General features: G+C 35.6%; 1 protein-coding gene across 3 annotated transcripts in view; it reads left to right on the top strand.

Moving 5' to 3' along the window:
- MCTP1 (multiple C2 and transmembrane domain containing 1) overlaps positions 1-24,166 on the top strand; it is a 473,957-nt gene that overhangs the window by 291,112 nt on the left and 158,679 nt on the right. For all 3 annotated transcript variants that reach the window (XM_090276498.1, XM_090276497.1, XM_090276499.1), the window contains 2 exons: positions 1,380-1,566; positions 6,252-6,345. In XM_090276498.1, coding sequence (XP_090132624.1) covers positions 1,380-1,566; positions 6,252-6,345 — 281 coding nt within the window. The remainder of the gene's footprint in view (positions 1-1,379; positions 1,567-6,251; positions 6,346-24,166) is intronic.

Genomic DNA, 24,166 nt, shown 5'->3' with positions numbered 1-24,166 from the left:
GGTTGTTTTTCGTCATTGTCTTTTACCCTCAATCTGTTCCAGGTGTTACTGACAATAACTTAATTTTAATTAAAATTAGAATATTAGATAAGATATGTCCTTTCATCCTTTAGAGTTTAAGGAGACAGCATGAGAGTATTTTGAAATGGATGTTGTGTTCCCAGAAACAATGAGGTCATTTGATATACATTCTAACTTTAAGAAGCTATTTTTCAGACTTGCCACAAACTTTAATTTCATTCTTTCTCAATAGTTGGCATTTAGTACACACACATTTTTCTGTCACCAACTAGTGCATTTCTTTTCTTTTTTATTTCCCACATCTGTATTCCTCTTCTTCCCAATAGCTACTCGTCCTGGCCAGCTCTGATGTCATTTTTGATAGGCAAAAATAAAAGGTAAATGTCAGACACTGGTTCAGTTCCTAAAATCACTCATGCTTAAAGAGATGTTTGAGCACAACTATGAGCTTTGAGGCCCTACTCATAGGAGTTTAATTTAAAAGCAAAACAATAAACAATAAATAAGGTGAAGAATAAGAAGGAGCAAACATTTCATGTGTGTCTGTTAGCTGACCACCCTGTTTATGTGTTACCACATTTATTCTTTGAATTGACTATTTCCTGTTTTAAATGCCTTTTATTCACATTTGCCTCCTTTCTCTCCCTTTATTGGCCTGTGGTCACCACACTATCTTCCTCTTCTAAATCAACAGACATTTTTACGAAAAGAGCTTCCAAGGTGTTTAGCCCCAAGAGAGTGGTTGTTGTCCGTGGGCTGCCATGTTATGAAACCTCTCAGGACAATTCTGGCATGTAACACTTGAGCTATAATGTTTTCAGAGGATTTTTTTTTTATTTAGATTTATGAGTGTTCTGTGAATACATTGGCAGGTTTGAAAAATGTAAAACGTATGGCATCACCAGAGTGCATATTGTAGTGACTGCTTTACATACAACATTTATGAATGAGGCAGGGGGAGTGGAATCATTGGTGTAAAGGTGACTCAACAATTCACACTCTTGGTAGTTTGCCTCTCTAGATGGCTCATGGTAGTCTTTCTGTTGGCAAGCCCCACTGACCTAGGCCACTCAGGGATTTGAAATCCCTGCTGATTTATAAATATGGTGACAATGAGTGGTAACTGAATCAGATAAGCGCTTTCTTTTGTATTTTACAGGAAATCAGCAATTAGACACTAAAATAATCAGGGGTTGAATTTTGTGAAGGTAGTCAGCTAACAGGAAAGAATATTCTTCCAGTGGTCCAAATAGTATTTCTATTGATTTACTTTTCACGTAGCCCTGAAGGGCCTGCACCTCCACTGTTTGATGTGGGGAAAAAACAGCCACCTCCTAATTCAAGACATTTGTTTCTAGGTGCCAGGTCGACCTGTCGGTCCTCAGTAGGGAACAGACACACAAGTTGGAATTGCAGCTGGAAGAGGGTGAGGGACACCTGGTGCTGCTGGTCACCCTCACAGCTTCGGCCACAGTCAGTATCTCTGACCTCCCTGTCAACTCCCTGGAGGACCAGAAAGAACGGGAGGAAATATTAAAGAGATATGTACGTATGTAACCCTCCCGCCTTGGGGTCAAATGTGCCTAGATGAGGTTGTAAATAATTTACCTGAAGCGACAAAAGTACATCTGAAAAGCTGTCTAACAGATCACTCAGCAGAAGACTGGGCAAATGCCAATGCCACGCTTATGTCTACAGCTGCACTTTCATTACCCACTGGTGTTTGTGCACCAGGTCTTTTCTACAGCCTCCTCCAGAGCAAGTTCTGGATTCTGAGATCCTCCCCATTGATTCTGTTGTGCAGCACAAATGTGCAGGGAAACTTCCCATAAAGGAATGTTGAGTTTACACAATATTACTTTAAAATTAATTCACTTACTCTTTGTAATTGCAATTATATTTCTTTGTCTTTCCAAGTTTGAAATGGAATTAGTGGCACTTCCATTAATTAGCAGCTTGGTAACTAGAGGGTATTCTCAGAAATCATTTTTATTTTCAACTGTTTAGAAAAACCTGACTTTATTCCTTTTAATTTCTTAAGTGAATGTGAAATATAATTAAAAGGAAGCCTCCTTACCTTTGGATCAAATGTCGAGAGATAAGGTGGAATAGTGAGTCACTAAAATAAGTACTCTTCTCAATTTTTAGAAATCAAAATATCCACAGTCAAATCCACCTATTTCCCAGCATCCTCACAGTATACATTTCCCACCATGTAGTTTTCTTGAAGCAACAGAGAGGGGAGCTCTTACTCCACCATTCCCTCTCAGTAGAGGTTCTGGAAAGTGAATAGCTCAGTACCCATAAAACTGGGAAAAAAGGCTTTTCCACTTAAAATTACAAAGCTGGTATTGTACGACACTGCCAGGTGTTTAGAAGGCTCCTCTAGACACTCAGCTATGAAACCAAGGTCTGACTAACAAAGAATCGCTTAATTTATTTATTTTTTTAGATTTTTAAATATTCCTATTTGCTGACTGACATCCTTTCAATAACTGAATTTAATAAAGATGTACCTTATCAGGCTGTGCAGATAACATGAAGTGCTCGTACTAATGCTCAACAGTATTCTTCAAACAGATTAGCAGGATGTGCGCTTCAGCAAAATTATTCTGGCTATCTCCACTGAATCAGCTGTCTGCTAATGCTTGTACAACTCATCCACCGATGGTGTTATCATAAACAGTTTAATGGAGCTGACTTAGCAAGGCAAAATAGTATATATTTTTAAACTCTCTAAGAGTCTAAAGTATTGTGTGACATGTTCTAATATATAATTGCAATTATGAAAATTATTTCACATTTGGTACCCACCGAAACGTAGTCTCCTGTTACCAGAAGTGAGCTTCACGAATTAAAACAATTTAAAGGAATTAATTGGTGTATGTATCAATATAAAAATTACTCTAGGTATTATAATACTGTATTTCATGGATTAATCCCATATATTAGAATGATGCTGCAGGCTAGGTAATTAGAAATAACCCAACTATTATTGATTCCTTTTTAAAAAATTTTTTGCTGGATGGGCTTCTTTAAATCAGCCATTTCTGTTCAGAATTTGAATATCTGTTTCCATGCCTTCTCTCAATGTTAGTTATTATTTCAATAAAATATAAAATGTTATGTGGATGTTCCAGCTAATTCTCAGATTATATTCTGCTCATTATATTAAAAAGTGAGCCACATTTAAATATACTTGTTTTTAGCCCAAATTTCAAGTGTAGGCCTGTATTCTCTCCACAGACATACTTGCCAAGAAACTACTGTACGCAATAGCCCATGTTTTTTCATTCGTCATAGCAATACATGGACAAAAGCCTATATTTTAGATTTTAGTATGTTTCCTTTTCATTATGTAGGTTATGAAATGAATGAATACTGTATCATGTCTGAAATATCACTCGTTTTAGAGAAACATGTAAAGAAGCTCATTTGGAAAATTATTTATATGTTTTCTTGTGAAAGCATGTGTATTTTTTAAAGTTCCAGTTAAACTTAAGAATTCGGTTGTGGCAAGGAAAGTAGATGAATTTCCCTGCTCTCACATGAAAGAGCCCTGGAAAGGCTTTCCACTGCTGTCAGTCCGTGGCTCATTGCAAAGCACTGAAGCCCCACAAATTAAACAGACATTACTGTGTGAGCCATTATTTGATCACCACCTTCTGAAAAGATGGCTAATTCCATTTTTCTTTTTTCCCTTCTTTTGGGGGAAGGAAAGCAGGGAAGGTCAATAGGGGGCAGGTACTAATGGGTAGTCGACCAAGAGCGATTGTGTGACCTTTTCAGAACGGCTATGCTGAACCCTTGCTCCCTCTTGTCACAGTTTAAAAACCAGAGGAGCTAGTTTAGAGAAGAAGTTGTTAGCATTCCATTTTTATTATGACATTTCACAGTCATCTGATTTAATGTCCCTTGACCGGATTGTCCACCGTGAGACGATGGGCTTGAAATGTTATTTAGAGCATTGATAAAAGGTGAGCAGTTCTAAGATGACAGCGAGTCATAAGGCTGGTGGTGTGACATTAATTTTCTCCATAACAGAGATGGAATAAGACGTCACGGTGACAAGCTGTCAATCAGCCCTGGCCCCTCAGAGCATCTCGATGCCATAGGATGGGGTATTGCCTCTCCCGTAATAGAGCTGAACTGAGATGCTCTCCCTGACAGCTGCTGCAGCCATAGAGAAAATATATTATACAGCCTTTCATTAAAAAAATAAAGAGGACTCCTCTCCAGAGCATTTCAATCTTTTCCCATCTATTGAGGGCTGAAAGGATTCACAGCAAATCATAGATTCCTCTGCTATGGAAATTTCTGGCTTCAGAAGCCATCCAGGTTTGGAAGCCTTCTAAAATAACCATAAATAACAAGGCAGGAATGCCTCTTGATGAAGCATTATTTAAAGTTTTATTTTTTAACTGATATATTTAGGTCTTTTCCTTTTTTGGAATTCTTATCATAATTGATATGTCACTGGCCTAAAGAGCTGAAGTTCACAATAAATTGCTGAGTGTCAGCTGATTCAAGGAAATGAAAGCTTCAAACAATAATTACCCCTCCAAATGGGAAGCAGAGCATCGGAGCTGAAGCACCAGAAGCTGTAGCCTGTGCAGTGAGGTTAGCAGTATGGAATGATTCTCAGGCATGAGACTGATAATATTTGTTGTAGTCACAATGAAACTTGGTTTAAATTGCTTCTGAAAATTAAAGGACAGGAACCTTTTCCGAAAACGCTTCTTCATCCTTAGAAGAGACTTACCTGGTTTGTAACACTCAGTAAGCTCTGAGATGAGAAGCCTCCCAAACCTGACCATGATGACTGCATTAGACAGACAATATGCCTGCAAACCTCTGAATTCTAGTGTTCCCACTGTTAAACCCTTAGTTTACAGAAATTTAAATGGAGAGAGAAGTACCTTTTTATTGAGCCCTATTATCTGGGTAGCTTAAACAGTTTTGGGAGATAAACAACTATTTAAAAACAATAAAAGATTAAGAGCTAATCCTTCTGATAAACACTTTTTTTTTTTAAGTTAGGTTATGAGATTGCACATATATCTGCATTTCCTCCTCTCAGTATATCAAGGTCATAGCTTCTGTGTAAACAATGACTAGTCATACGGGACTGATGAAGTTAATATCGCAGTAAGCTTCTGCTCCTTAGTATTCTCACATGTTCAATACAAGGATGCAAATGTTCTTTAGTAACATTTTAATAGCTAACTTGATTATGCAAAAATATGTTATGCTCCCTGGTCAGAAAGCATTTTCAAGATTAGGATAAAAAATACCTTTGATTTACTGAATAGAAATGCTGATTTTGTCATAAGAGAAATGCTATAATTTGTAAACAAATGCATATAAAGTTCTATAGGTTCATTTTACTCTCTCAGTATTTGTGCCCATTAATTAGAGTTTTGAATTATTGTATTGGTATTCCTCTTTTAATCCTTTCCAGCACTATACTGTACTTATTAAAATACCACCATTACTAATTTATGGAACTAAGTAGGTTTTATCATTTGGATCTGACTCTTCTATCACAATTTCTGTACTTCTATACATACTACAATGGTAAATAAATTACACACTTAAGAAAAATTACTCATGACTTTTGAGTTTATTTTTAGAGATCAACATGATTCTCCTGAAGATTATATGTCTTCTACCTAAAAGGTTTAAGTTAAATATAGAAAATATTCTTTCAATAATTTAACATTCATCTAGCACCTGTAATTTCCAATGTTCATCAAGAAGAAAATAAAAGAAAAAAATTAATTGATTTAATGTTGACTTTCTTTCTCCCAAAGTCTGAAATATTGAATAACCAATAACTTAATATTCAATATTAAGAAGCATGAGTCTCCATGCCATCACATCTATAGAGGAAAGCTTTCTCGAAGTGCTTTGGTAAAGGAGATTGAAGGGGAAAAACACTGGACATACACTATTTTATAATTCATTTTTCATAATCTACTGATAATTATTTATGGGGAAGAAATGTTGCAGTATTTTTTCTTTCAGAAGTATACTTACATGGCAGCAATTATCTATATAAATGTGTGTGTATGTGTGTATACACATTCATGATAGTGGAAGCATAATCTATATTGAAGAAACACTAATATCCTTTGAATCACTTAGCATTGTGAAATCAATCGTAAAACTTAAGTGTTTTCTTAGAACACTCTTCGAGACTGTTTTGGACCTTTCTTTGGATCTTTCAGAGTCCATTGCGAATATTTCACAACCTGAAAGATGTGGGATTTCTCCAGGTGAAAGTAATCAGAGCAGAAGGATTAATGGCTGCTGATGTCACGGGTAAGAAATTATGCAATTACCCTATTGTGTGTATATATAGAAATATAGATACAGATTTTGGTGTAGATATCAAGCAGCATGCAAGATCTGTACCATTTAATGACTGAACTCTTCATTTTACCTTATTGGATTATCAAAGAACACACACAATAAAAAGCTGCAGGGTTAATCTTACAAAGATTTGCCAACCACCAATTTTTACATTGTCACTGCTATTTAAAAGAAGGGTACTACATTAAAAAATAAACAATGAAAAGTAAAATAGCTTTTGAATTGTTGCCTTCTCCAAAGTTTAGTCAACATAGTAGGGATTTTTCTTCCTGGTTTTGTCGTTTTGGAATAATGCTGTATCTTCTCTCAGAGGGTATCAATTTACCTAGGATGATACCGTATCTTCAACACAGAATTCAAACATGCATGAAACCTGTTGCATAGTTTATTGAAAAGTTTAGATGCATAATACTCAGTTCCTTGGTATAAGCTTTTGATATTTGGGTTGCTGATCCAGTTTGTTAGTTGTCCAAATTCCTTAGGTCAGTCCAGAGATAATTTTGGATTTACACTAAGCATTCACATTGTTCTAAATATATTAAACCAATAAGCAGGCCTGTAAAAATGCCAAAATTAGTCTTGTCTCTTAAACTTTCTGATTTGGGTATTGTTTCTATAGCATATAGAATATAGGCCATATATAATTATTTCATCTATTACCAGAATTAAATCATTGTTTTGAATTTGCAACTATGTGACCGTTCTTTTATTGCTTAATTCTATAAGATTTTGGAATGTTTATAGTATTTATTAAATTGTCCACCTCAAACTGGATAATAAGTAACACTGACTTGACTGATTATTGTGCTAATTTCACTGTTTCTGAAAGAAAGTATCCACATATCATTTGTGGAAATATGCTTACCATTGTATGTTCAGCAAGTTGACCCTACAAAGGTAGCTGACTTATTTGAAGGGGAGAAATGTACTTTTCCTACCATCTATGGAAGCAATTTTCAACCTTTTTCACCTCATGGAACATGTAAACTAATTACTAAAATTCTGCTGCACACCAAAAATATTTTCTTGCCGTTCTGACCAAAAAAACAAAAACAGATATGATTTCGATTCTTTTACACCAGATGGCTATTGTTGTGTTGGCTTGTTGTCATTTTTGTTTTTTGTTTTTTAATTTGACAATTTAAGAAAGAAGAGGTCATTGCGCCTGACTAAATAGTCAGGTATTGCATATTTTAAAAATTCTTGTGGAAAATCCATTACATAGTCACTGGTACCCTCCTTTTAACCCACAAATCAAAACCAAATTAAAAGATCACATGCCTTAAAACTAAAATAGCACGTTACTGCTCCAAAATAGGAATATTTAAAAAATTTTAATGTTTGCATATTATGGAGTGACTATTGTGATAAAAATACAAATGTTGAGAGTTTACAGTTTCTTTAAAGAGGTAATTATCAACTCATTTGTAAGCAAAAACATGACAGCTATCAAATATTCTTTCAAAATAGGCATACCTGAAAATAGCTGGAGAGAAGGTAGTTTGCAATCTTTCTGGATACATGCTGAAATGGCTCCTTGTACTAAACAATTAGTGTATGTTAACTTTATCGTTTTCTTTTTTATTTATAATGTGATTGTAATGAAATTTATCTGCACAGAGCAATTTCTTTTTTATTATTATTGTGCTGCATTTATTATTAGAACCAACAGTCAACAATAAGTGATTGACTTACTACTCTTTTTTTGTTCACTTTGGACATGAACTTGAAAACTGGAATAGGAACACAGTATTGCTTTTCCGCTGTGGAGGTTATGCCTAGCCTGGATTCCCAGCAGTAGGTGGATTCAGGAATGCAGGGCACTCTTGGGAGACACCCTCACTTCAGGATTTTCTGTACGGGAGGGGAGGAACCAGTGTTTTGCTGAAAATATCTGAAATAGGGAGAAAAGCCTAAGACAAGCAGTATCTCAGAGGGCACCTAAGTGCTCAGAACTATCACTGAACATTTGTCATGGGCACAATAATTTCTTAGAGAGAAATTCAAGTCCTATTTACTTCATAAACTTAGATACCTGCCATTACATAAGTTGACTGCAGTTATATACTGTAGTTTGTTTCTTTTGGAGAAAATCTGTAATTACTTTCAAAACTTCATAAATATGCAAACTATGTTAACCCTATTGGCCTATATGCCACTATAGAAGTTAAAGTACATGTTCTTTCAAAGCTGACAAAAATAGATATATTTCTTTCCAATGGTTGTAATGTCCTAATATGTACATTAATGTGAATAACAATAGTCTTCTTCCTAGGAATTCAATGAGGCATAATTTTGATCTGAAAAATAAACTTTAATTTGGGGAATACTAAATAACAGATTCTTCATTTTTTCCCTCCTGTTTTGGGGATATAAATATAATGATTCCTCATTCCACATTGGCCTTACAATCTAATGTGCTCTGAACTGAACAAGAGAGATGTTGAACTATTGATGGACAAGGGGATAATTCAGTCTTTGACCTTGCTCACTCTAGGACCTTTTGTGGTCTTTATGACATTTCTGTGGTGGTGAAACTGAGGAGCATATATTTAAGTCAGAAATATCTGAATACACTGCCAATTAAAAAAATCTTTACTTCTGAAAAGGATACACACACACACACACACACACACACTCTGGTCCTTCCTGATCTTTATCATTAAATTCAGGGCACAAATAAGCTTTTTAATTTTTTTTAAAATAAGTATATTTTATCTCTTACTTGTTAAAAGAAGTACTTTAAAATACATTGTCTGTATCAGTGGATAATCATAGTCAGGCTCTATAAGATATTCAGCAACGGTTTAGGAAAAAAGGAAACTGAGTCAATGATGCTGTCTTCAGATTCTCAAATTAGCATCCATTTTAGGGGTATTGTGGATGAAGAGGAGAGATTTTAAATCATTGATAACTCTGTGCTATGTGAAGAATATTTTATGACCTGATATAAATGAAACTATTACTCTAAGATGCTCAGTTGGCTTTGGAACTTTTTTTTCTGGACAAGTCAAAGAAGGTCAGCTTTGCTCTATTTTAAAAATATTTTTAATGATCCAAACATAAAGTTAAACTTCCAGAAGTTGAGCAAATAATTTTCAATTATAATATTTCATCATTTAACATGAGCACAGGAAGAAGAGATTGTGTCATCTTTTAAGTAGCCATCAATCTTACCACACTTACAAAGAATTTTTTCCTTTCAAAATGTAAAATTTTTCTTTTGTTACAACACATTCATTGAGAAACATTGTGATACTGTATTAACTCTGTGTGAATAAAGAGCAATTGAGACTCTTTGAATGAGTGAGTATAAAGCACAAATTACTTTTTAATGAAACCCTCAATTCTTTCCCTTTCCACAAAAAGCCTATAGCCTTGTTCAGCTGAACACTACTACAGTAGGTCACTTCAGTTAAGCCCCTAATAAACTGTTGATAGTTGAGGGTAGTTTTTTTCTTCAGTCTCAATAGCCCAGTGTTGGACAGTGCACTTCAAATCATTAAGGTTAATACAGATTTAAAAGAGATTAACTCTGGTGGTTAAGGCCTCAATTTACAACTCCCACACATACACATGCATTGAGCAAGGCCTAAGAGTGGATTGAAATTTCAGTCAAATCGTGGGCCGCCTTTCACAGCCTGAGAAAGTGGCACTCTAGTTTTCAAAGTTGGTCAGCTACATTCTTGGTGAGGGAAAAAGTTGGATTAACTGAAAAATACTGTGCAGTACAACTTACTTACCTTTCAACTAACCAGTGAAAAGGTCAATGTCTCTCTGCGGCATCAAAGCAAAACCTAGAGACTGCCTGGCCCTGCGTTCACTGGGGAGGATTCTCTCTACTGCTAAATCAAGTGTTCCTTCAAACTGGAGAAATTGTGAGAAGAGGAGGACCAATGGAGGGAAAGTTTATTTCGTTTTCGGTAGTGGGAAAGAGTTCATGTTGGAATTTGCCTTTTCTTCCTTCTAATTATTCTTTTGCTTGGACGGGTCCTAATTTCTGCTTTCAACAGAACATTTAAAGTCTATAGTGAGTGAGGCTTTCTTCGCAGAGCATTTAGACCTGGCCCATTGGTTCTTTCAAGTTCTAAGAGGAGTTAGAGAAAAGAATTCTCTCCTCAGCCCCTCCCCTTCATTTTCCCCTGGGTTTTTTTTTTTTTTTTTTTTTTTTTTTTTTTGCTCCTGAGGAAGAGGTCACAGCCTCCCCAGAGATACCAGCCACTCAGTTTCAGAAACAGTGATATGGGAGCACTGTGAAACCCTTTCAAAAGCTGCCCTACCTTTTCACTGTGTTAAAAAGGTACACTAATAGAAAACTTCTGCACCCCAGGTGAATTGAGATCTCAAATTAATGCACCATCTCTTTCAGAAAACAATAGAAAAGGGGGGAGAGAAAAAGGAAGAGAAGAGAATTTTACAATTAACATAATCTGTCACTGAAATAGTCCCATTTAAATGAGCATATCTTTTTCTAAAGCAAGGCTCCAAATATAGACTTTGCCTTCCACTTACCAGCCCCATAGTCTGGAAACCTACTAGTTATTAAGAGAGATGTTTACTACCCCTTATTTGCATAGACTTTTCCCATGCTTCTTTCTTTAGGAAAACCATCTTCATTGTTGGAAAATATTTAAGTAGCAAAACAGCAGAAAAAGACATGCTACAGTTTTGTTTTTTTTTTCCAGCTTCCGTGAGAGTCTTTATTATCTTAAGAAATAACAGTTAGCAGCTCAGATTCATTAGCAGAGCTAAATTTAAGCCCCATTTGACAGGCTGCCTAGAAAACATTTTGTTTTGCTGTCTGTGGGCTTTAATTAAGATGTGTTCAATTTCAGTCCTCTCAGTCTAGCCCTCCCCCCTCCCCAACTTGCTGTGTCACAGACCAGCGATCAGACACTTTTAGATGGTCCAGCCCATGACTTTGACCTTCTGCGCAGTCCAGCGTTCCCTGGGGAACCGTTCGACTCATGAGGTCTGATTTCACACTTCCAGGATGCCTCAGCTCTCTTAACAATGACAGGGAGACAAAGCCCTTTAGAGCAGGCCGCATGGGGACTTGTTTAAATTGGAAACCAGAGAGGAGTCAAGGAACAAGGTTATGGGCTACAGAATAGTGCTTTTAATAAAGAGCTCACAGCTCTGGCTCTGCTCAAAGAGGTCTACCTCTGTACAATTAATTGAGCCATTTATCTGGAGCATCTTAGGCCTCTACTTTCTCACAGAATTGTGTGGTAAATATCAGCTAAGAAGCAAATGAGAAATGCATGAAATGAATTTTAACACTTTGATTACTATGCCTCCCAGTCTTCATTAAAAATAAATTTATTTGTGTTTCTGACCTCATTATCAGTAGGCTGCCTACATTTTTATTGGTTTCTGCGATTTCCAGCTTGTGTGTGTCATGAAGGTATATTTTATACTGAGATTTGGATTTATTATTCTTGGTATTTTCAGAGAAAGAAAGTGAAAAGGTAGCCGTACAGAAAGAAAAAGGCGAGTCTATTCTTTGAAAGTTTTATATATAGTTGGAGAAATGCCAGTAACATGTACATAACATATACATGATGTCCTTTAAAAATTACTTTTTGGGGGTTGCTTGAGCATATTGCCTAAAACATATGTAATTGTTGCTTGAGTGGCCCTCAGAATACAATAGATCTACTGGAAGAAGTAGCTGTGCTGCTTCTTTTATAGAATTGTAGCAGTTTGAATTTTTAATAGTGCATTATTTTAAATGCCATTATCACATTCAGTAATATTGATTTTATCTGATAAATGCAGCCCTAAATTTTATGATCATTATTTAAAATCTGTGTTAGAAGAAGAGAAAATGCATGTCCTTTAAACTCGACATAGTTCCACTGAAATTATTATAGTATATAAAATATAGTGGAAGTCCTTCATATTTGTAAATTATCGAGGGTAAAATTATTTACCAAATGAAAGGAGTTATTTGTGATTGTCATTCTTAATTTTTGAACTTTTACTATCTAAAAATCTGAAAATTATATTGCTTGAAACAAAAAACTAAGTCTTACACAAAATGTATTGAAAATTGTATGCTTTATTTCCATTAGATAACTTAATATTATCCCTGTTTGCTTTTTAATAATTAAGTTTGTAAAGAAGACTATTAAGTGGATAGTATACTTTGAGAAAAAATTTCTCCCAATTTATAATGCATCATAAATATCCAACTCCTGCCATTCTTATCATTATAATCAATATACCTATGTTAGAAAACAATATTATACACATGCATGTTATCTTAATACTATATAAATTTATTCCTTGAGAATGAGACTACACAAAGGCATCAAAAGGAAAAAAAGCAAATCATTGATCTTCATTCTTTTATGTCACCACATAGATATAAAAGTTACTTCCTTTTAGTAATTGCATTTTTAAGAATCATATTCTAATTATAGAAATGCAGAAATATTCTAAAACCAAACAGTTAATACTAGATATTTGTGAAAAGAGGAATTAGATTGATAATTTAATACAAAGACGGATGAGGCCTTAATATGAAGTAGTGTTTTACAGGGAATTGCAGAAATCGTGTGTGATTCATATGCAAGTCACATGGCTAGAAGATACTGCTCTGGAAGAATAGGTGAGATGACAAAAGAGATTAATAATTAAGTTTGATATGCTCTAGAGGTGAAAGACTATGGGCTGAGAATGTGGTGGTCCCACTATCACTGGGAAATGAGGGAAGGAGAAATACCATAAAATAATTAATTGAGTTCTGTGGAACTAAGATTACAAAATGATCCTTTGAGTAGAGAAATAGAGAATTGCTGATTTGGTTTGGAGGGCTAGCTCCAGGATTTCATTCCGTACTTGAAGAAATACTTTCAGACGTTAGACTCATTGTTTAAAATTAAACTATTATTTATATTTTGTTACTTTATAATCGTTGTCGGCAGCCGTCCGTCTCGAGAGACGATGGTGTAGCTTCTTAAGAGTCTATCTGCACCGCCGAGAATGGCTGTGCAGTCCGACTCGGGAGTGACATGGTATCTGTCTCCTCCCGTGTTGAATCGACATCTTGTGATGACGCTGGAGTGTCCTCTCCAGTGAAGCTGAAGCTACAGAGCCTGGGCAGGGTGATATGGAGGGTCTGCTGTTGCCCATGCAGCAGACCCCCCATCTCTTCGCAGCTGAAGGGTCCAAGGGAAAGACGGAGTCAATACAGCTTGGCTTCAGGTGCGCCGCAGGAGTTGCCGGTGTTGACTACAACGTCAAACCGCCTTAGGGACTCCAGCTCTGGATTTTCTGTCGGGGTTTACTCCCTTAGCCTTTCCCCTGAAGAGGTATGCCGCAAGGCAGCGGAGGTTTTTTGGAGTCAGAGTTTTCCTTCTCTGATGTGCCCTGACTGGAAGATCGAACCAGCGACACTTAGCTCGCAGGCCGACGCTCAATCCACTGAGCCAAACCAGCCAGGGTTTTACTTTATAATATAGTTGTGTAAATAAGTAATGCATCTCCTAGAAAGTTGTATTTGGAAAATGCTGCCAACAGAGAGTATCTGAAAAAAATTTTCCTACAAGAATATTTGGGTTATATGATAATATAGTTAGATACACAAATGACTGAACGGTCAAGCCCACTGAGTGATTATATAAAGGGTTGATGTCAATGGGGAAGCCAAGCTGTGGAATACAGGGTTCTGTCCTTGGTCTAACTTGGTCAACCTATTTACTGATACTTTGAGGAGATAATTTACTTCTTTCTTATCAAACTTGCGCAGAGGGATAGTTAATTCATTTGATATGAGATCAATCAACCAATCTATATATGTATATATATATATGTAAGTATATATAAAACTTAGTTCAGACTGAAATAAGTAGGCTTTGTTCAACACAATGAGCATTAACAAGTACAAATGAATATAATATAGTCAATAATGTTGTGATAACTTTATATGGTGAGAGATGATTACTAGAATTAGTAACGTGATCACCTTTTAAGGTATAAAAAAGTTGAATCACTATATTGTACATCTGAAACTAATATAACCAATGTAAGATTGTATACCAACTATACTTAAATAAAAAATAAATTTAAAAAAAGTACAAATCAAAGCCTTACCTAAGTACAAAACAGTTATGTCTTGCTTTAATAGTAGGAAATACAGGAAATATTTTAGGGTTCGAAGTGAGTTTAAACTTCATGAGAATGAATTACACATGCATCAATATTGTTACATTGAATAAAAGGGAAATATTGAGAATGATACTCTTTTCTGGACCCATCAGACACATTGTGGTATGGCTTCGGTTTTGGAAGCTATTCTTTAAAGAAGGATATTAACAAAGTAACCAGAATACATTTTTGATTGGAATATGTTTAAAGTTAAGTCTATTGAGAATAACCCAAGGAAAATGATAATAATAATAATAGTAACTATAGTAACAACTAACATTTATTGAACTCTTATCACATGTCAGACACTGCCCCAAACTTGGTAAAAAGATTACTACAATTAAACTCACGGCAACCTAATTAGGTACTGTTGTCCTCACTTTACAAATTAGAAAAGTGAGATATGGAGAGTTTAAGTAACTTGTCTACATTAGCATGCTGGGACGATACTATGACAACTGTTCACATGATTCCCGCTTGCAGTCTGCAGCAGCAAAATAGACTCCACATGCTCAGTTAACTGAGTTTGAATGTCAAATCTTAGTATATATGATTGGTACAACCGTAATTACATCTGCAATCCCATCTGCAACAAAGTCTAGAAATGTCACTTTGGCCTTTTTGGCCTCTCTAGTTCTGGAAGAGATGCTAGAAGGTAGTTAGAATAGATGCTCAGCAAGGCATCCATACTATCTAATTCAGGAGGGCAGGTGACAAACTTTAATCAGATACTAAGTGACATGTGGGGTATACCCATTCATTGATTCAAACTAAAAGTTACTACTGCAGTGGGCACATCACAGAATAAATAAAAGCTACAGAGACATAGTTTTGTACACAATGTAAAGAAGCATTCTCAAGAATTATAATTGCCAAAAATATATCAGAATATTCCTGTGAAGGTGTTAATTTCCCCATTGCTATAACTGTTGAAGCAGAGCCTGTATGACCCCATGGTTGCAGAGATTCAGACACTAGATGAGCTTTTGAACTTGGCCTCTAAGTCTTCTCTCCCACCTCTCAGAATCTGAGTTCTTGCTGTAGATGCCAAGATGAATAACAGACTCCTGAGTGAGTAGATATTATGTAGAAGAGAAATAAAAAGACAGAGATATTATTCTAAAGACAAAGGCTTGACAGATGACAATTTTCAGTTTTGTTAGTTAAAAATATTAAATGATTTAATCACTTTTTTTTTACATTTAAAGAATTTTATTCCACTGCAAAAGATCTCTTCACCTAATTAATTTATTTATAGGGGAGATTATCTAAAACCTCATATCTTTCTGTGGAGTTGAATATATATTTACTGTGGGCCCTAAAATATCTATGAGAACTTATAAAGAGAAAGGAGCTTGTAATATATTTTTATACTCATTTTAGACTAAACAACTTTAGTGTTCGTAATCTTGTGACAATTCACTTGCATATAGTTTCTATATTAAACATTAATAGAAAATAAAGTAGGTAAACATTTTTAGCACAATTTATCTAGACCCTTAAAAGCTTAGACATAATTTCTTCGTAGCCTCTCCTCAGTTTTATACATCCCATGGTCTTCTTTTTCTTTCTTTCCCAGTTTCTTATGTCTCATTTTATTTCCTGTTCTCTTGTCATAAATTTTAAGCTTCACAGAATATACCAAGATGATTCGATTCTAGGACTCAATAATGTAAATGGTTACACACAATGCTATAAATATTCTTTTGCATCTAGTTTTAGATCCTAGGGGAAATAAACTCATATTTACATGAAGCTTTATTTTCATTGTTCTTTGTCATGGTTCTCAAAGTGTGGCCCCAAAACTTCTGGGTATCCCCAATACCCTTTCAAGGGTCTGTGCAGTCACAACTACTTTCACAATAATACGAAGATGTTATTTGGTTTTTTTCACTCTCATTCTCTCATGAGTGTACAATGGAATTTTTCAAAGGCTACATAATATTTGATCGCCCTGATGTTAATGTGTCATGAATTTATTGTTGTTATTTTTGATTGAAAAACCAGTAGTTTTACATGTTCTCATTTTTAATTTCTAAAATGGTAAATTTTGATAGATCTAACCTGTGTAAAGAAAGCCATTTAAGATCCTCAATAACTTTTAAAAGTTCTTAAGACCAAAATGATTAAAAACTGTTGCTGAATGGTGATGATTTTCAGCTGGGGGAGGGCAGTATTACCCCCTTGGGCATTTTAGAGATTTGTAGGGAAATGAATTACAACAATGATTGGGAGCCCTATTTGTATTTGATGGCAGGGAGTTGGAGATCTAAACATCCTAGGAGGCATTAGACAATCTTAAATAGTGAAAACTCTCCCATGTCCTACATGACTAAATATGGACATTGATATAGATTTAAATTTTGTTTCACACAAGCCTTGCAAATGACTGCCATTTTACACTGTAAACATCAAGAACTTAGGGTGACCTCCAAGGCACTTCATGATCATGGTCCCCAATAACTTCTTTGATATGTTCCCCTATCCTTCCCATTGCTCACTGAGCCCTACTCTCAGGGGCCCTGGGCAACCAGGCTGGACTGGCTCTTTACCCTCCCTGGAACGCTTTTCTGCGGCTATTTACCTGCCCACTCCTTCACTTCTTTATAGTTCTTTGCTCAGACCTCACCTTCTGATTGAGTCCTACTCTAACCACCCTAATTAAATTTATAAACTGTACCCCTTCTCCACACTCCTCAAACCTCTTATGCTGTTCTGTTTTTCTGTTTTGCATTAACATGTATTACTCTCTAATATACAATATAATCTACTTACTGTTAATGTCCAACATTTATTCTTTCTTCCCTTGCCACTGCAAGTAAACTCCAAGGCTTTTCTGTTCATAGTAGACACTCAACAAATACTTGTTAATAAATCAACATATGGTTTTATTATAAACAGCATTTTATTTAATCTCCTTTATAATAGCATTAAAGCATTCTATTAAATTTTGAAATCATATATGGATCAGTTTTATTTTATTTCATAATAGTAAGGAAGGCATTACAAAATCTTTAGTATGAAAAAGATATGTATTAGACCTAGAGGGCCAAGAGCCACATCTCTAGGTGGTCAATTTTCCTGCCACAATGAAACCTGCTTTGTGACTTAGTGAGAAAAGAGAAACTCTGTTATTATTATTCAGTCTCTGAACGAGATCCAGTGGTAACCTAGGGAAGAGTGTCCGTTAATTTTATTCTACCAATCAGATGTTTAAAATATGTTTAGGTCAGTCAGTGAAAAAGGCTAAGGTCAAAGCCCCCACTCCAGTGATAAGGGGAGGACTGGAAGATGTCTCCTACATGCGTTGCTTTTTGTTCTGGTGGACACTATCGAATTCCTTCAACCATAACACTGTTATATGTTATGATTGAAATTCAGTTCATAGGAAGGACAGATGGAAACCTTGATTACAATTAAAAAGAAAGATTAAAGTACAGCTATTTCAAACTGTGACAACCAAAGGGCTTAATTTGTGCAAGGTAGACCCCAAATAAAAGGCCCCCATGATTATGAATTGCTTTCCATGCGGTTCAAAGCCTTCTGTGTTTACAGAGTCAGAGCAACAAAGAGGTGGTCACAGAGCCCCCCCAAAAACACCCCCACATTTTTATAACACATCACATCCAGCAGACTGAGCTACTTGTCAGCAGCAAAATGACCCTGGACAAAGCTCACCACTGATGGATCAGGATTAACTTTCTATTCTGGGAGTAAAAATATCATTCAGTATCTTTTGAGTGACTTTAATGCTCAGACCAGTAGTTTGCAAAAACTGAGGTCATTCACTTGCCCATAAAACAGGTAGCAAGCAAGCAAGGGTGGTGCAGACTTTCCCACAGTTCTTTCTAAATATGTCAGTATTGTGACCTCAAAGATCAAGGGCCAAACAGTGAGGGAGAATTAGCCAGTCCATGCACCTCATTTAATCCTCAGTGCTGTTTTGAAGATTGCCAGAAAGGATGCCCATTGAAGACAATTCTGACATTTGTTTTTATTGTTGTATGAATGGCTTCTCACCATAAGAAGAATTGAGGTAATAAAGTATATGCTTTAAAATCTGTTATCAATTTAGTTTTATGAGTTAGAATAAAAAAGGTCTCTTTCCAATTTTAATTCTCTTAGGAGATTGTTTTTCCTATAAAAATCTGTAGGAAAAAATAGCCCTTAGTATTTAACTAGATTATGTATAAATGCATCAGCTCTCAAATAATATTTTAAGTGTATTTTGAGTGACTTTTATTTTATAATCTATTTTATAGGAGATGCATAACATACATCTAGATTTTTGCATTATAGAGACCTTATTAAAAGGACGCACAAATAGTTTGAGGCTGAGTATCCCTGATCATAAATTGTTAATCTTTTTTTTTTATATTATTGTCTTTCACTTCTAAAATTGCTAGTGATAGAGAGGTATAATCACCACAGATCGCCAGGGTCATCTCCATTGGGGAAAAGTCTTCCCTTCCTTTTCCCCTTCCTCTTCTAGAGTTAGAGCATGATACACTTTCTTCTCATTGCTACTATTAAACCCTTCACATACCTTTATTACAGTGCTTACAACCCTGCATTATAATTGTGTATTTACATGTCTATCATGGCCTCTAAATTGTGTGTGCCTTGAGAGCTGGACTGTGTCTTAATCATACTTATAATTCTGGGGTGAGAAGAGCAGACACTCCACAAGTAATTAATGCTTCAAAAGGTATTCCTATTTCTTCCCAGAAAATTGTCAACATGGAAAATTACCATGTTCTCAAGGAAAGCTAAGATTCTCTTCTAGCTGTCATGGTGCTTAATGTAATCAGGCCCACTGCCCTCACCCTCACTCAGTACTGCTGCAATGCCTGTCTTACATCCAAACCAAAATCTCTAGTTTTACATGCTGCAAAGGGCAGGAATAAGCACTTTTTGGCTAAAATGGTGGAAGCTAAGGAAAAGCCAGTTGTTACTCACAGGTCTGCTTTAGTCTTATGACAAGAATAAATCCGAGGGAGATGAGATTATGTAATCTGTGTTTCCATGCATTTTGGCTCTTTAAATAGCCCAAAATTATCAGAAACAAAATGCACTTCAATTGTGGATGCTGCCTTTATTCTTTCACTCTTCTAGCCATACCGCATTGAATAAAAGCATTACAGGGTATAGCATTGCATCACTCTGGAGCTTTGCAGAGAGTAATGCACTTTACAGACACCAACGCTCCATCCTATAGTCCGTCCCACTCCTCAGATACTATCAGCAGGCAAGGCAGCATTGCACAGGGTCTAACTGGAATGATAAAAGGATAAAAGGAAGAATAATTAAGGAGATAATTAATGGTTAAGTCCATCACTGGTGTTTCTGTGATTGTTTTCATTTGTTTAAGTGGCACATAATCGGGGCTGCAAAATTTAGGAACTGAAAAGCCAGTCATTTAAAGCATCATTTAGCAAACCAGATAAGCACATTAACTGTGTGTAACCACTTCTTTAAACTAAAACTATAGTGTATGCTTTTTAGTAGTAAGTTTATAGAATTCAATATTGTACATTTACTGTCATTTTGGTTGAAATTGCTGTTAATTTTTAATTGCCCTTGAATCATGCTGTGGCAGAAGGATACTTTCTAAATTAGTCAAAAATTACATGCTGTGTAATGACCTCATCTTAGCAGCCATTACTGATACCTGTAAAAACATAACTTTTTATAAGAAAAAGGTAAATAGAAGTTAATGTAAAATAGCCTGCTCTTTTCTTACCTAAATTTTCCTCTGCCAGATTTTAATTTTCCATTCTGTGTACTTTGTTGAATGCTTCTTGATCTTGGGAAAAAAAACACAGGCTTGGCTCAGCTCAGTTAATTTTTTTTTAATCTCCAGATAATAGTATCAGTCATAATAGATTGTTCAATATTGACTTCTTCAAGTCTTGTTAGTTTTACCTTCAAAATATATGCAGAATCTAACTACTTTCCATCACCTGAATTATTGCAATAGCCTCCTGACACTTCTCCCTAACTCTGTTATCGCCCTCTCTCTACCTCTTCTCTGAACAGCAGTCATCAGATCACGCCACACGTCAGCTCAGATCCCTCCAAAAGCTTCCCCTTCCACTTAGAGTGACAATCATATCCTACAGAGGCCTGCCACCCTCCCTATACCTCTCTGACTATGTCATCTATCACTCTCCCTGCCACAATCCATCCCTCCAGTCACACTGACTTCTTGGATATTCCACGAAACATCAGACACAGTCACTTCTCTGACCTTTCCATGACCTGTTCCTCCAGGTAACCCAAGGCTCGCTCCCTGCCTCCCTCATTCCTTTGCCCAAGTCCTTTTGTCAGTGAGATCTTCTTTGGCAGCCCCTTTAAAAACTGCACATACATACCAGCACTCCTCATCACTCTTCCCATTTTTATCTTTCTTCATAGTACTTATCAACTACAATTCTCTAAAATTCTCATTATCCATCTTTATCAACGTAAATTCCATGAATTCAGGGTTGTTGTTTTATTATTGTTTTATGCACTTATATCCCCTCAACACATAGAACACTGACTGGTACATGAAAAGTAACAAGGATTTGTTGAATGAATGAATTTATGGTAAAAACATTAGCCAGTTCTTCCAGTCTCAGGACTACTAACCACTAAGATATGACACAGTTATTAGGAAAGGTCTTGCCTTGTGGGTAGAGCAAGGGCTCTGAAGGTCAGCTAGACCTGGGTTTAAATAACAGCTCAACTACTTACAACCTGTGACCTGGTGAGTTATAGCCTCTCCCAGTCTCAGTTTTCTCATCTGTAAAACGGGGAGCGTAAAAGTTCCTTTCTCATAGAGTATTTGTAAAATCTTCAAGCAAATGAACATAAAACACAATGTTGGGCTTATAATGACATACAACTCGGTAGATGTTTGCAATTATTATAATAATAAGTATCATAATTGCCCTTTATTCGCTAATTTTTGTAAGCTATTTTACAAGTGTTTGCTCTTTTAGCTAGGAGATTTAACTCAAGGTATGAATTGTTCCTGTTATTCTTGTACTTTAAAGCACATTTTGATGTTTTAAATATTTCTGTTTGGAAAGACATTGCTTAAAACTGTTACTTATTGAGGCTCTACTTGTGTGCCTGACACTCTACTAGTTATATGCTCACTATTATCTCTGCAAGGATCCATTACAGTTACTATGCTTTACAGAAGGGAACATGCCCAGGGTCATGGAGTGAGTGTTCAATCCCAGTTTGCTCAGCCTCCGAAATTTAGATCTTCCCCCCTCAAACCACTGTCCTCTCACTTTAACTTCAGTGCCTTACCCAGGGCTCTTAGAAGTACACGCAGCAGTTGAGGATTTGAAAGGTGTGGTAAAGCTCAAGTGAGGGGCTGAAAAGATGTTGTGATAGGAGATGAGGCTGAAAGACTATATCCCAGGCCATATAATGTGGATTTTAACCTATAGATTCTGGGAAGACATCCAAGGTGTTAAACCTGAGAATAAGATTTCAGAGAAGTGTAAAATGGCAGGATTTTCAAGGACTGGTTCATGTCACTGAGCATAGTTCAGTCTTTAATATGACTCTAAGCACATTATGAATAGTGAATTTTAGATTAGGAAAATCAATATAAATTAAAGCCACGTTAAATAGGAGTTTGGTCTATCTTAGGCAAAGACTTTTTTAAAAATGTAAGTACCATTACATTTTACACAGTGTCTAATAACGTGGTCTCTTTAAAATTATATTGCCTACCCATTTCAAGTTATAAGGTAAGTGCAAATAGGACAATATTTTTGATAATAATAGGATGGCACAGAATTTAAAACAGCAAAATGACTGACACGTGGCTTCTGAAGGTGCTTGAGCTATTATTTTGGCCTCTTGTGCTTTAACACCTTTATTTCAATAGTAAGGAGTGACTGAGAGAGTTGAGCAATGTAATGATAGGTGGCTAATATTGGTTTTCCCTAAGAATGACCTTATACAATAATCAACTAAGGAAAACTGAATAGGCACTGCATCACGGGCATAGGGTTTGCTAAGTGTGTTAGTTTCTTAAGAAGATATGGAAAGTGTTAAACATTAAGAACAGATTTTGTTTTAAGATCTTTCAGACAATCACTGACTCAATATCCCTTTTTGTAAGCAAATAATGACAGTAATCAAGACAATGTTGATTTAAGGGATTTTCCATGGGGTTAATATTTTTAAAATGGAAACTTTTCACACAATTGAATATAATTCCTATGAAAAAAATCAAATAAAGATGTTCATCCTCTGTTTATAGATGTTTAAAGTACCTCCTCCCTACAACCCCCACCAGATATTGGTCTCTGGAGTTAGTTCTTATGATTTGCTGTAAGAGAGGTACCACAGCTTTGACTGAATCTATTGCCCATTGTTGATCACTTGAGGGCAAGTAAAACCAACTCAATTGAAACAGACTAGTAACTGAATGGAAGTAAAGCAAGTGAAAATGGGGGAACAAAAATGCCAGAAAGTACTACCTTTATATAGCCTTTTCCTTTTTTACTGAATTAAGCTTCAGATGAATGTATGAGAAAAATTAAAAGGAGGTCCAAGAAAGAGTGTGAGTTACACTTGTCTTTTAAGCATGTGCTTCCAAAGCTAATCATCTCATCTAAAGTCTTATCTAAAGTGAAAGTGCCGTAGTTACTCTTTTGACAAGGAATTCTATTATATATATGACTTTAATTTTCTCTCTTGTTGTTACAGTAGAGATTTTTATCTCTCCAGCACTTCTATAAACTATTTGAGGTTGTAGTTTACATTCTCTGTTCTTCTGTTTATGTCATAGTGCCCAGCACACAGATAGGTGGAAAGAAGATACTTAACACAAGCCTTAAGAATAAGTAAGGTTTTACGAACTGTTTGAGTGAAATTTTTATGCTTATACATGAACTATAGGGGAGAATAGTTGTTTATTGGCAAATAAAACTTATTACAATGTGTTTTAACAAATGAAATATTCTTTTTTGAATACTGTTTTTCATGGTATGTGTTAGTTGTGAGGATAGTAGCAGGTAGGGCAAGCAGAATGAAGGTGGAAAAAAAACATAACCCACATTCTAAGCCACAGGTAAAATTTGCACCAGGCCTAGAAGACTTTCCAGTCCTTTATTCTTCATTGAAAATTGTTCCAAGACCAAAAATTGAGAAGAATACCATAATGTTAAATAATGTAATTATCCTGGGGTATATGAGGCCACTGAACTAACACACACATATTAAGTCTCTTTTTTAATATAAAATTAATAAATTAAAGGTGAGTCAAAGTTTGTACAGCTCATTTTAAGAATTACAATATGGAAAGTAAATATATGGCTGTGTGAGAATACATAGGTTATCTGTCACTGATTGCTAATGAATTCTTTCCCTATTAAAATTTAATTGAAAATCTTCAATGATATTTAAGCTTTCACAGAAATGTAAACTACTGTGACTATGATTCACAATGCATTTAAAACAATTATTCTTTATCATTAAAGTTAATAATATGCACATTAACCTCTTATGTAGTCTAAATCAATATTGTAGTTTAAAAGATATGACCTCTGAACAGCTTTGTCTAAATATTGATTTCATTGTCATTTGTATAAGGTATCAAACA

Source organism: Furipterus horrens, unplaced genomic scaffold (assembly GCF_987537825.1).
Source record: "Furipterus horrens unplaced genomic scaffold, mFurHor1.1.pri manual_scaffold_5, whole genome shotgun sequence".
Lineage (NCBI taxonomy): Eukaryota > Metazoa > Chordata > Mammalia > Chiroptera > Furipteridae > Furipterus > Furipterus horrens.
This window is presented reverse-complemented; position numbering and strand designations above follow the sequence as displayed.